The sequence below is a fragment of the Opisthocomus hoazin genome, chromosome 5 (assembly GCF_030867145.1).
Source record: "Opisthocomus hoazin isolate bOpiHoa1 chromosome 5, bOpiHoa1.hap1, whole genome shotgun sequence".
NCBI lineage: Eukaryota > Metazoa > Chordata > Aves > Opisthocomiformes > Opisthocomidae > Opisthocomus > Opisthocomus hoazin.
In genome coordinates this window covers 19,817,590-19,832,211 of record NC_134418.1, presented here as the reverse complement: position 1 = coordinate 19,832,211, position 14,622 = coordinate 19,817,590, and the positions used below count along the sequence as shown (strand labels likewise).

At 36.9% G+C, this 14,622-nt stretch overlaps 1 protein-coding gene across 8 annotated transcripts in view; it reads left to right on the top strand.

The window, feature by feature from the left end:
- The window catches only part of KCNIP4 (potassium voltage-gated channel interacting protein 4), a 475,426-nt gene that overhangs the window by 411,704 nt on the left and 49,100 nt on the right, over positions 1–14,622 (top strand). For 6 of the 8 annotated variants that reach the window (XM_075420635.1, XM_075420630.1, XM_075420633.1 and 3 more), the window contains one exon: positions 11,482–11,606. In XM_075420635.1, the coding sequence (XP_075276750.1) occupies positions 11,482–11,606 (125 nt within the window). Of the gene's footprint in view, positions 1–6,354; positions 6,457–11,481; positions 11,607–14,622 lie in introns of all 8 variants that reach the window. The other 2 variants (XM_075420629.1, XM_075420628.1) reach the window with 1 other exon arrangement.

Sequence of the window (14,622 nt, the reverse complement as noted above, 5' to 3'; positions counted from 1 at the left end):
GAAATAAAGTATTCTTGAGCCACATAAATATTTTATTTGGCCAAGTTTATAGTTGCTACTTTTTTCTTTGAGAGAAGCTGTCATTTCATTAAGGCTATACAAGCATGTTTGAATCAAAGCCCAATGAAAAATAAAAAACGCAGTTCTTTTATCTCTCTTGATTTGTACTTACACACTGGATTTTAAGTTGGTTAGAAAATGTTACGTACAAAAGCTGTTAGCTGTGAAGTTCTATACTTTAGTGTTTTTATTTAAATTCTAGAATCCCTTTGAGCAATACTAAATTAGGAATTTCATTAAGAATAACATATAACTATTTTATTGCTCAGGATAGTAAAAGAGTCTGACTTATAACTATCGTACTAGACAGATTTTTAATTTTTTTAAATTTATTTTTCTGCACTGTCTGCTACACTCTTCTTCAAGTATTATTTTCGTTTCAACTGGTATCTCCTTTAACTTAAAAACTTCTTCCTCCTAATATGTCTCCTTCCTAGATACCCACAAGATAACTAACTTTCTGTTGATGTAATTTATTATGTGGTCATTTGTATGTATTACAGTTAGTTAAAAACTTCTACACTCTTCTCATAAACAACAGAAGGGGAAAAAATGAAGGAAACTGCATAGTTCAGAGTAGCAATCAAACAAATCTGGTTCATTGTGCATTCTCTCATATGCTCACATGGTCCACTTCAAGTGAGATTTTTCTGAAGAAAGCAAGTGATAATAGGTATAAATAAGTTCCCTGTTGTAGGGGACCAGCTTAATTTTACACATGCTCTGGGAGTTTGTGTGGAAGTGTATTAAGTGGCATTAAATGAACAGTGTTATTGAAAAACTACTACATTTTCAAGCTTTGCACTGAAGAAACTCTCTGCAATTTTCAGTGTTTATGCTCCTGAAGATGTTTGTAACAGTTTTAGATAATGTTTGCATTAAACATTTGCATAGAAACTGTTCATAACATAAGCAGTTTTTCAGGTTGAAAAGCTGCATATATCTCATGAAAAGGCATGTTATGAACCATAAAGCTGTATTTGGGAAATTTAATGAAGACTGTAAGGTCAAAAGTATGGCTGTTTCTGTTTTGTATTTTTTATACTGACACTTCTCTACTCAATTTCTTTTCTCCTGTGATAATGACTTTTTCCGCTCTTCTTTCACGCTTTTCCATTTGCCAGTCCCACAAATGCTCAGATGTAGTTACTGTTTTTGACAAGATCACTTGTTCTTTACCCTTCATTTCCAATCCATGTTTAAGTACTATTGGCCTCCGCACTTCCCAGCTGACTCTGATTTTTAATTTATTGATAGAAAAGTGTGGCTACAAGCTCCTAATCTGTGTCTGCCATTGGGAGACTGATTTAAAATGGTGTGTACTAGCCAATTTAAAGTGAGGGAGAGCAGTCTCACTCTTGAATGAGTGTTTCGAGGTGTTCCCTAAAATGCTGCCATCCAATTTTTAAGCTCAAACCTTTATGGCTTCTCCTTGTAGCAGATCTAATGTGGTTTATAGGGCTTTAGTAGTCTGTGAAGCTGATAGCTATATTTTGTGATGAAACTCTCTGAGTTTGGCTAGTACTACAGATTTGGCTCTCTTCCACAAGTCCTGAACTGTGAATATGAAATCTGCACTTCATTTTGCCTCCCTTGCCTCTCCATCTGTGCTGAATCTTTAAGAGTTTAGCTGGGCTGCCAGCCCTTAAGGCCCTGGCAGAAGTTCCATCGTACAGCTGAAACTGAGCATAAACCATTAAACTAAGAAAACACTTCATGCATAATTTTTTTTGTTTGTTTTCAGAATATTTGTCACTTCCTAGCAAAATTTTTATTTCAGGAAAATGACTGGTGCAGCTTGGCTTTCAGGTCTTATGCTAACCCTCTTCCAAATAGATCACATTCAGAACTAATATAACACAGGCACTCTTCCCATTTTCATGAGAAGACTTAAAATCATATAAGTGAACAAAAGCCAAATTCCAGCACTCCTGGGAGTTTAGCTGTGCTGCCAAGGCATTGGATGTGGCCAACGTATTGTAATACTGCTGAGTAAAAAGCGGAGAGAGACTTAAACAGTGGAAGCTCATCTGCTGTCTTTGCCAAATAAAGTAGGGAGACTTTGAGAAAGAAAAAATAAACAAAAATTAAAAATAAGGAGGGAAAAAGAGTGGGAGAAAAAAGAGGTAGTTTTACAGGTGACTTTTCTCTTTCACTGACAATAAAGGAAGAATTTGTTAGGAGAATTGTTTCTACTTTTTGAACTTGCTATTAAATAGGATGGTTACCTGCCCCAAAAGCTCCAAGTACTCAGATGACTGTGCCTTCTACATTGACACTTATCACCCAAACCCCACAACAAAAAGGCAGCAATGAGGTGGAAGGCGAGGCAGCAGAGTGCCTCTTCGAACAGAGGGCAGTCGATGCAGGCAGGAAAGGTGGGCAAGACTCTGGGGGCAAGGGCAGCCAAAGCACAGTCCATCCTGTGCGCTGAGTGGGGATGCGAGACAGACTGATTTATCTGCTACACCAGTGAGAAGTGGCCTACCTGCCCTCACTGTCATGCTGACTACAAAGAATTTGCAAAGAAAATAATCACACTTAAAAAGAGAGATATTTTGCCTCTGAAAACTCCTGCAAAAATCCCTTGGCTTGATAATCTTAACTGGGCAAGTCTCACCTGTCTCTGTAACAACAGAGCACTATGTAATATGTACTGTCTTTCTAAAGCAGGGATCACACGTCTGAAAAAAGTAAAGTGTTAAGATAGTCTAGGTATAGGTGTGCATCGTTAGGAATATACGGTCATTTATAAGTCACTTACAACTTGTAATTAATAAATAATAAATTTTATATTCTAACACGTCCTTTTTCCTTATCTTTTAAAGTCTTTTATGACTGTTTTAATTTGTTACTTAATGAGAAAAAATTTTTGTGCTTCTTCTTTTATGTATTTTTTTGTAACCAGCAGTGTCAGATCTGCATCAGCCTGTCAACACTGTGATACTGGAGTGACTAGGTCACACACATAGCAATGATCTAGATGCTTTTGGCCAAATAAGATTTTTAAAAATAGCAATTCAGAAAACAATTGTACTGACTGTGTGTATGCATGGTACTGTCCATATTAACCTTTTATTGATAAAATTGTAGAATTACAGTTCTCAAGTTAAATATCTGTAAATCAGAGGCTTAAGCCATTGGTGCATTTATTAGTTGCAACTACAGCTATAAATCATGCTAAACAGCAGCCACTCCTAAAGGATGTCTAGTATGTCCCATACATGTATGCAGCACAGCAGTACCTAGGAGAATATGTAAGTCATGCTCCAGTTACAGAGTGTCTTGTGAAGGGTGAGCAGCTTTTGGGACAATCACCTACAATTCCAGGTGATATTGGTCAGACACGAGTTCTAGGACACTCCCACAGTGTATTCTGGGGAAAAGTGTGTCTCTCAGTTTAATTTTCATTGCAGAGGAGCAAATTATGAAACCCAAGAGCAAGCAGCACCTGTTAACTAACCTGAATTTGAAGAACCTTCACACGTAGCCCAGAGGAGTTTGTAGCTGATTGGGTTAGGGATAATGGCTATGAAATATCTAATCCACTAATTATTTAAAAAAAAAAATCAAGAAGAGTTTGGAAAATTCAGCTTCTTTTTAATATCTATTTGCAGGCTAGTAATTACTATTATTCTATTCTAGAAGTTTGGAAAAAGTAGCATCAGTCCATCATTATCAGAGCTTTATGGCTCTTCATCTTTTCCTCAGCAGCTATTTTGAAGACTAGTAATAGGATAAGAATCTCACTATGTAGTAACTAAATTTTAATCTATCTTAAATTAATTAGCTTCTTAACAGCCACATATTTTTCCTCAACCTGTTTCAAACTGGGCAAATAGCTATAGAATTCACAGAAATTATTACAACATTTCATCAACACTTTTAGTGTTTCAGTGTGTATTAAATACTGATTTGGCATAGGCCCAGCGTGCAACATGTTTTGTCTGTATTAAGTAGTCCTTTACACATGAAAAATCACATTGAAAGCTGTAGTACTGATCGGGAGGTCATGATAGTGGCCTGCAATAGCTGCAGAATAAACTGGCTGCAGCCACTGGGATCAAAAAGTTTCTGTGCTGCTTCCTCATACTGTGAGAAGATGAACCAAATCCTTTACTTCTGCCCTGATCTTAGCGTCATCATTTTAAATTAGCTGCCAGCAGTGAGTAGAAAAACTATACTGTCCTCCTAAGTTACTCCACTGATATTACTTTCTCCCATAAATTAATTTTATTTTTGATCTTGATCATACTGCTGCAAAGCCCATATGGTTTGCATTGAATTCCATGAGCTTTTGTGTGAGCCTAAAAGCAGCAAAATTGTTTGCTTACTCAAGGCTTTGACCTTCAAACCTTTTGGAAATTATATGTCCCTTTAGGTTTTGCAAAGCGCTGTATAGATCTTCAGTAATTATATAGGTTGTAGACCTATGTAATTATGTAAGTAATACACGGACAGTAAACCTTTGCAACCTTAACTCAAATTAATAAGCTAGAAGTAGGTAATTCTAGATCATGACTATGCTAGAAGAATTCCTAATAAAATAAAAATTTTTAAGATAAACAAATTTCCTTTGTGTTCAGACATCTACAGTACAGGCATAGTGTGATACTGCAGACGCTGCCAGCTGAGACCACAAGTTACCCTGTTAAAGTTTCAGCTTTTGTACTCAAACTAAAAATATGCAGTCTGAGATATCCATCAGATCACAGCTTGTCTTTTATTTTATGCATTTATCTGCACAGTGTTTCTGAGTTGAGCTGATGGTTAAGTGCTACAGATAATAAGGGTATTCATCCTTATTATTTGTGTTAAAAGGTTTTCACATTTGCAGAGATTGTCATTTAGGTCCATCTGACCTTGTGCTGAAACTGAATTTTTTTGTCCATTCATCAGAGCTGCTGTTCTCGCAGAGGCAGAATTTGCCTAGTAATAGTTGATTGATTTTTAACGCTGTGGCCGAGTTTTTACTGGTTTTTCCCATTTCTTTAATTTCATTTCCTTCAATGTTTTACTCTTATACAATCTGTGAAATATTTTTTCTTTCATTTACAAAGTTTAATATCCTTAAAGCCTTCTCACTTTCTCCTCCTGTTCCCAAATACAAGTAAATACTTTCTCAAGATTGCCTATAAGCTCCACTTAGTGTTACAGGTTGGAGGTTCCCACTCTGTCCGGTTTGGTGAAAGAGAGGAAACTATTTTACATCATGTCACTAACACCAGTATTCAGCACAGGTGCAGTAGTGGGGATAATGCAGGATTATCCTGATGGCTGTGCCCCTAGCACAGGAACTGTCAGTCATGTCTTTCATTTCCTGCCCCATCTGTTTTGCATTCTTGCTGTTGTAGCAAGGGCCATCGCAGAGGAGGGTTTGTGTCTGAGCACATGCAGTCAAGATGAAAAGTGCAGGAGCTGCATGATGTCCAAACCAAGCTCTGCCTTCCTCGGGAACATACATCATTAACTTGGCTGTTCTGCAGATGTGAAGTCTGTCATTTGCAGCAGACATCCATCTAGAAGATGCTTCCTTGTATCACCCATTTTGTGTAAAATGGTTAGTTAGACCTCATAGGCAGTTACTCTGACAATTTTCTTCACAGTAAATAAGTGCAATGCTTTTCACCTGCTTTATGACACATGAACATTAACTATTCAGCCATGCCAATATTTAAAGATGAAAATATAAATAATACTTATTTTTTATATATGTAGAATGCCAAATAGTAAAGAAAAGGGGGACTGGCTACACATCATTGATGGCATTTTAATATTCAGAAAAGGCAAAAGTACCAGGTTGGTTAACAAAATTGCTTAATTAATTATATGGGAAAACTTAGCCGTGGAACCAAAAGACTGCCAGAAAGGACAACAAAAGAGATCTTATTATAAAAGATATTATGTTTGGTTTTGTTTTGTTTTCCATATTAAACTTCAAAATCAATTTTATCATCAAATTTTTTTTCAAACACTCTTACCTTGTGTTGTCTCAAATGCATAATCTGACACTTCTCTGTTAGATGTTTTAAAGTGGGTTATAAGAACTTAAGTGGGTTATAAGAACTTTACAAGAGATGCACACATACAAAAGAAGCCCCTTTATTGGAAAGGTACATAGACATAAAAATTTTGTTGTCCTGTGAAAAAATTCTGGTTGACCTTTGCAATTCAGGATGGCTGCCATCTGTTTGGCCTTTTCCCATCAGGATTCTGCTATAATGATGAACTCTGCAGCATGTACAGAAATTGTTCTCAAGCCTATGTTAACAGTCCTGATAATATATTTTTTAGGTTTCCTCTACGCTCAGAACAGTACCAAACGCAGCATTAAAGAGCGACTTATGAAGCTCTTGCCCTGCTCGGCTGCGAAAACGACATCTCCTGTTACTCAAAGCAAGTTTTATTTTTCATTTGATTTTTTTTAGGTTTGCATGCATCAAAAGTTATGCTTTCATTAACTGCTCCTTTGAGAGACAAGATATCTGCTGAACTAATCGTATGCTCTATTGAGGTTTAAAATGAAGCGATGAACAGATTTGTGGGCTGGTCACAGACTAGTCTGTGCAGAGCAGGATGGAAAGATACCAATGCCAGGGTCTGCTGCGTAGGAGCTGCTGGGTTGGCACTTACGCTCTGCAAGCTAGCCGAGAAGTGATTCACTGGTTAAACTAAATACTTTCTCTCAATGTATTTGAAAAGTGGTATCTTTTTGTGTACGTGTGTGCACGTGTCTGTGTGTCCTTGCTATCCAATACACAGGATAGTATCAGCAGTACTGGTCTCAGAGAAAAGGCTTGGCCCTTCAGGTTTTGACTATGTAACATCAAACTATTTAGGGATCAGGACTCTTTGTGTTTGAGAGAAACGTAATAATGAGATTGAAAAAAAGTATGTGAATGTGGAGATAAAGGAAAAGCACATGGACACTACCTTTAATGTCTTGATATGCTGTGAGGAAATAAAATCTCTCCAGGGTAGCTAACATATAAACACAGAGGGAGGGAGAGAGGGAGGGAGATCCATGCATAGATACATACATATATATATGTCTAGATAGAGATTATTTATAGTAATACCACTAACGTCTTCCTATATAATTTGGCTACTAGAACTGGTTTTAAAAAATCCCTGGGGACCCAATTCAGTCTAGATTAATTTGGCTTAATTCTAGGCACTAATCTGAGCATCTCAATTTAGAAGCTGAGTGGTCCCTGTGCTTCGTGTATACACTTCTGATAAAGCACTTCAAACAACCTAAGGTGAAAAAGAAGCCTCCAAGAGCAGTTCCCAATGTTCAGTGAATGTGCGACAACTCAAGGCAGCTTGGCTATGAACACAGGCCCCTATTAAGTGCCTAGACTTCGGCAGTAGGGATATAGGCTTTCTTTTTGCTATCCCACTTCACTGTCTTATGTTTCTCTATAGAGAAGTCTGTGGTACTTGCTTTCCTTCCTAAGTATTTGAGATATCAAAGATGAAAAGGACTAAAGATGTGGATGCACAGTGATTTCATGGTAGCTTCAGCTAATGTGTTTTAGTGGAAAATAGGAGAGCTTAAAAAGGTCAATTACTGTCCTGACATCTGATAGTAGTTCATTATATAGAAGTTGCTTTCAGCTACATGACCTGAGTAATATAGCCTTAGACTATAAGAGGAATCACTGAATGGTTTGGGTTGGAAGAGACCTATAAAATCATCTGGTCCAACCCCCGTGCCATAGGCAGGGACATCTTTCGCTAGATCAGGTTGCTGAAAGCCCCATTCAGCTTGGCCTTTAACATCTCCAGTGATGGGGCATTGAGTAGAAAAAGGAAATAAAATAGAAGGAATAGAAAGTTTGATCTGTTTGTTTGAAGCTGGTTGGAGAGCAACACAGCCTTATTCTTTGCACACTTCTATGCAAGCTTTTTGTCTGCACAATACTTTTTAGGGTCAGTCTGAATAACCTTGACCATGCAAAACTTGCATTTTCTTGCTGAAAATGTTTTATAAACCAGAAAAGAAGTAAAAAAAAAATGCATTAAGTATTTTGTATTTAAGAACCAAGTACTAAAAAAAGATGCATTCAGCATTTTTCTCTGTGCTCTTGTCAATAATGAAGTGCTTATTAAGAAAAATATATTAAATGAAAATATTATATTAGAGTATCATTGTAGACACCCATTGTTATTATCCCATTTTGACATAATGTGCTATTTGATTTCTGCTAGCATGAAAGAAGAAACATTGGAATGTATGATGAACGAAGCCAGCACTACCTACAATAAAATCACATAATGCCAATTCCTTAGAAATGTTATGGGGAATATTTTTAAATCAAATAATTTGTTGAAATGTACATCGCCTGAATTTACACTTTCACACTTAACTTCTAGCAATATGTGCAAACAAAGATTACCTGAATAAATAAAAACTTATTTCAGCTTCCCCATTACACAAATCATGTCAAAGAAGGCTTTTTCTTATTTGTGTGCTTTAGCCTAGTAAGCCTTCCTTTCTTAGCTAAATGCATGTGCTAGAGATAGAACTAGACTCAAGAATGGTTTTGGAAAAGAAAAACGTGTGTATGCATGCAGTTATTATATAGATAGGTGAGATATAATTTGGGGTTTGTGCAGGCAAATGCATGTGCACAATTTTTGCAGATTATCAGCTGAGCCCTAACTTTGGACATGTTTCTCCAGCTGCAATTATTTGAAGAGTATGTCTGCTTTTTGCACTGTTTTTAGCATTTTGTTGTTTAATGAACAATGAAAGGTTCAAAGCATAGCTCCTGTGGCAAATACATCAAAAACTGTCTTTAGCTAGAAGGAAGCTACTCATTAATGAAACCAGTAAGAATATTTTGTTTAATATATTAATGAGTGAATATGAACTCGTTTCTGTTTTTCATCTGACATGTTAGCCTTTAACTTTCTTAGGCTGAAGAAACTAGAGAACTGAAATAACCAATTTTTCATTAATGCCATAGAAATCGTTAATGTTTAGAAATAGATACATTTTCACACATTTTCAGTGCGTATTTTAAAATATAGATTTTTTTTTGCTACCTGAGTAATGGTCGATGTATTTGTGAAGAAAAAAATTAAAACCTGCAAGAGATTCATGAATGCCATAGTATTTTAATCAGCATAGTTGGTACATTATAAGGAAGTTTACAACGATCTTTTTTTTTGATTATTTATAACTATAAGGGACTACAGAAATTGTGAAAAGAGTGTTATACTGAACTTTTTCATTAACATAAAGACAACATCATCACCACACTGCAGTCTTCTACATTCTCACCGAATTATTAAAACACAATAAAAATGTTTATTACTAAGGATATACCAAATATTATGCTCAGCACGTTGTCTGGCCTTTATCTCTAGCCTCACATTTATTATGTGTATTCATTTAGTTTCTAGAAAAGCTTCTAGATGTCTCTCTAGGTAGCCAGATGTTTCACAAACGGATGCTTAGAGAGCTCATTTCCAGTTAAGTCCTTTTCTGTCTAAACAATAGCCCATTTAAATCCCATATAATACTTGGCATATAAAACACAAGTGACATTTCAACAATATTTATTCTCAGGTTTGTTCTTTTGCCAATTTATTATAAGCACCCAGCGTTGACTTGCAGTTGACAAAAAAAAATCAGCTGCATATCTACAGCATGACATTGGTATAGAGACTTTATTGACTATATAAAGAATATAAAAGATAATCCCTGAAAATATGATGGAAAGGCTTTAGAAACTGTTCAAAATAAACACTGGATATTCTTATGCAGAATTAAAATGGGATTCAAGAACTTTGCTACACCTTTCATAGATTATGAAGACAGCTTCTTAACTCTGGAACTATTTTATTTGAATTTCATCTGTAAAGGCAGGATTTTCAAGACTTCCTCTTTATACTTCAGCATGTCTTTTTAAAGAAGAGAGCTGAAAATTTCTTATAATCTTGTACATTCAAATACTGGCCCTTTAAAACTATTATCAAACACCATAGGGTCAATGTAAAGTTGTGTCAGCTGGGTTTTTTGTCAATAGCATTTAGACTGGAAGTTTTCACAAAGATGGTAGTGGTCTAGGAGTCATTTGAGATAATCTATTAAGAAAAATGAAAGAGAAACATATTCTTGTTGGTCCCTAAGCCCATATGCAATGGACATTCTGAGATAAGACTGCGAGTGACACTGCGATCATGTGGCTGACACTGAGATGAGTGCGAACAGCAACAGCTCTTTGACAGGAGAAAACACAAGGCCCTACAATTTTGTGAAGATTTATCCAAATAGTTTACATATTATGACTATATCGATTTAAAGGTTGTTCATTTTTTGTTTAGCTGAACTATATCTTCTGGTCAGTTTTCTCCCAAGCAGCTGAAAGTTATTTTTACTTCAGTGTAGCAGATCAAAAATACGTGAAGATGTAAGCATAATACTGTTTTAATGAAGTATCCCAATATTGTGCTTTTATGAAAATTGAACTGAATAAAACTTTTTTTTGAAGAATGCAATCCCACACTGATGAAATAAAAACGTATCTTCAGCATTGTGGAAGTGACAATTAGGCGTGTTCTCTTGAGTTACATTTCTGTAGTATTTAATTAGTTTGCAGTACTACATACGCTATGTTTAGTGCTGTGTTTACTTAAAAATGGATATACACTTTCATATTTTTGATCAGGTATATGGCTGGCACCCGATATAAAAAATACATATTGTGAGTTTCTCTAGCTGTTTTATTGAACTTTCACATTTAAAATTCTACTTGGAAAAAAACACATTGCTATCTCTCATTGTTTTAGGGCTGCACTCAGCTGTAAGCCTGGAATGTGTATATCCACATTCTTATTCACCCACTTGGGCAGTTACATGAACATGAATAATCATGTTTTCCCTGGAGTGTTTGTTATACCATACTCAAAGTAAGGTCTGCTGTTGAATGGGCAGCATCAGTCTCATACACTTCACAAAAAAAGGAGAACACTGAAAATCCCAGTCTGATACAGTGAACTCATATCCATTAACTAACCAAGGGAAAATTTCCAGTATTCTGGAGTCAGTTAAGTTTTATAAAATTGTTTTCTGTGACGAGAGAGTCATAGAAACAAGAAAGTCATACTGAATGTGTCATGCATGCCGTCGCAGAATGTTGGCTTTTCAGTCTATTGCTATTTGTATCAATGTGATAATATCCAGACCACTGGATCATCTTTGCTGTTCCCTGTTCTGTGCAGCCACACAAGCAGATAGATACCCTTTCCCTATGAGTTCAAAATGAACATGTCATTTGTCTTGAAAGATGCAAAAGCTGTTCTTTAAGAGAATGTTATGTAACTTTCTTTGTTTTCTGCAAGAGTTACGTATTTCTACATCCTGTATTTCTTGTTGAGCATTCCTTCTCTGTCTCTTGTATTCTGCAGACACTGTAGAAGATGAAATGGAAATGGCCACAGTACGACATAGACCTGAAGCTCTTGAACTACTGGAAGCACAGAGTAAATTCACAAAGAAGGAACTTCAGATCTTATATAGAGGTTTCAAGAACGTAAGCACTTCCTTTTTGAATTTACTATCCATTTACAAGATAGGCTACTGCAATCTCAGCAGTATAAGAATGACTGACAGTGGAGCTCATGGGATTCAGTAGCTAAATACTGCATGTCTGGTCAGGTGAGGAAGCAGTCACTCTGCAGCAATCGGGCTATTTAATGGCCAAAGGATGCAGACAAGTTAGAAAGTACACAGAAGAGAATAATTATAACTTAGTATAATAGGACTTTGCTCAAGGACAGGTTGAAAATTATGCTGGGGTTGTTTGTTTAAGTATGCAATAATGGGGGAGAACTTAAGTCCTGAAGAATTTGGTCAGTAAAAGGAAAGGTCTTGGTTTTTGTGTTCACAGCAGCTATCACAAGAAGTAATTGGCTTAAATCACATGAGGAATTTTTCATTAGGTGAACAGCAGTAGATGACTTCTTCAGTTCTTTCTAGCTCTACAAATCTATAAACCTGTGAGATCCCTTTACTTGGAGTCATTAGCTGTGTTTTTTTGCTGATAAATGTGCTCTATTGGCAAGCTCAATGTTTTTAGTTGACAGGGATCGCCACTGAGAACCCCAGTACATGGGTGCAGTCTGCCTCCTTTTCCAGCGTGTGCTTGCTGTCTGGTGGTGCTGGGCTTGGTGTGTGAGGCATCCAAGTTTACTACAGCAGAGAAATAAGACACAAAAAGATTTTACTAAGTAGTATTAAAGTAAGAGCTGCCCCTGGTTTTATTAATACTATATAAAAAAGCTGTTTTCTTAGAAATATAGCCTTTTTCTCTCTGTTTTATTCTACTACCTTTCATGTCAGTAACACTTCTGTACAGTATTACAGGCAATTAACATTGGATAGAAAATACTTGATATTAAAAAAAAAGAGTAATAGCAATTGCTTGCAAATCATCGATGTGTAATGTTAATCTATGTACTCACTTGTGAGTACTGCAACTGTGCAGGTGCTAAGTCCTCTTGAGCTAGAGGTAAAATTAAATTTAGCTCCATTTATCACCTTTTGATTTAGTTTTTCTTTCACCCTTACAAAAGAGCCTTCTTCTTGCCCTTGGCATTTACTACTCAAATGAAATTGTGTGACGAAGTATAATAATGCTAAAAGCACAGTGAAGTTCAACTATGGCATCAGAGAGAATAGTTTCAATAGCTTGTACAAGAAGTGTAAATATTTCAGAATTCTTAGATATCATGTGTTTTGTAATGAAAGCAAGCCATGCAAAAGGATGTTTTAAAACTACATTTTTACTAAAAGCTTACAATGCAAGTAAAATACAGAGTAACTTAATGTGTCCTGTCTATATATCATCCTCTGTTCCAGAAGGTATATAATGTGGGCATATTAGTGATTAACAGTGATTGTTCTTAAAAGCTTTTCATTTCCTCAGGGTACCAGAGAACATTCCCCTGCTAATGACAGTATTCCCTAGGCATTGCAAATCACGAACTAATGTCCCTAATTATCTAAGGCAAGAAGTTACAAAGTATAGCGGATAAAATAAGCCTTCTGTCTGTTTCTCTAAGAATAATTATTTTTAGAGTCTCAGAAATGAGATAATTCTCTGCATGAAACAAGATATGAAAAAAGAGGATAGGTTATAAAGGAAGTATATCAGTTGATTAACATTTTACCGTTTTTTGAAAAGAGGAATTCAAGCTCTTCATATGCTTTCGTGTTGTAAGTTGTAAGTCCTATTTACATCAAAGGAGTGTCGATGGTAATACACGGTAATACATCTTTATTCAAGTGTTTCATTTCCTTATCAGTATATGATAATTCAAGACGTGTGTATAAATATCTTTGACTATTTAGAGTGAGTGTTTAATATGATTGCAAAATTATCAATTACTTTCAAAAATGCTGTAAAGCATGCCCACGGCTAGTGACTGTTGTAAAAGTAAATCAGTTTAAAGCAGTAGTTTTAGCCCAAGCATCAGACTTCAAAAATGAAGGTTTTCAAAACTTTCAGCTGAGTTGGAGTTTGTTTTGTTTGTTATCAGTTTCTCTTGCAAAATTTAGTGCTAGATCTGTTCCCTAATTGCTTCAGAGAATCAGTCTGCCTCAACACTATGAGCAGTTTGCCTATGCTGATTAGTTCATCTTTCCTGTCAGGTAGCTAGCTTTTATCAAACACAGTTTGAGTGGCTTTGGTGGGTGCTGATACAGGATGGCATTGCAGTGCCTCCCACAGTCTCCACTTAGACAGTCTACCCCTGACAGTGCTCAACCACCCACTTCTGCCTGCCACAGGCCACCTCCCTTCTCACTCCCCTTATTCCTCATCCAGCTTAACACTATCTTGCCAATATCTCCATCCCTGTGTGCTTCATACGTGTGCTTCACACACCAATGTATGCTGGGGGCCACCCAGCTGGAAAGCAATTTTTCTTTGTTAAGCACAAGCCAGCAATGTGCCCTTGCAGCAAAGGAGGCAAATGGTATCCTGAGCTGCTTTAGGCAAAGCGTTGCTACCAGATTGAGGGAGGTGATTCTTCCTCTCTGCTCAGCACTGGTCAGGCCACACCTGGAGTGCTTGTCCAGTTCTGGGCTCCCCAGTACAAGAGAGGCATTGATGTACTGGTGAGAGTCCAACGAAGGGTCACAAAGATGAATAAGGGTTTGGAGCATCTCTCCTATGAGGAAAGGCTGAGAGAGCTGGAACTGTTCAGCCTGGAGGAGAGAAGGCTCAGTGGGGATCTTGTCAATATATATAAATACCTGAAGGGAGGGTGTAAAGCAGACAGAGCCAGGCTCTTTTCAGTGGTGCCCAGTGACAGAACCAGAGGCAGTAAGCACAGCCTGAAACACAGGTGGTTCCCTCTGAACATCAGGAAATAGTTTCACTGTGATGGTGACTGAGCACTGGCACAGGTTGCTCATTGAGGTTGTGGAGTCTTCCACCATGGAGATATCCAAAAGCTGTCTGGACATGGTCATGGGCAACCTGGAGCTGGCCCTCCTCTTGATGACCTCCAGAAGTCCCTTCCAACCTCAGCTATTCTGTGAGT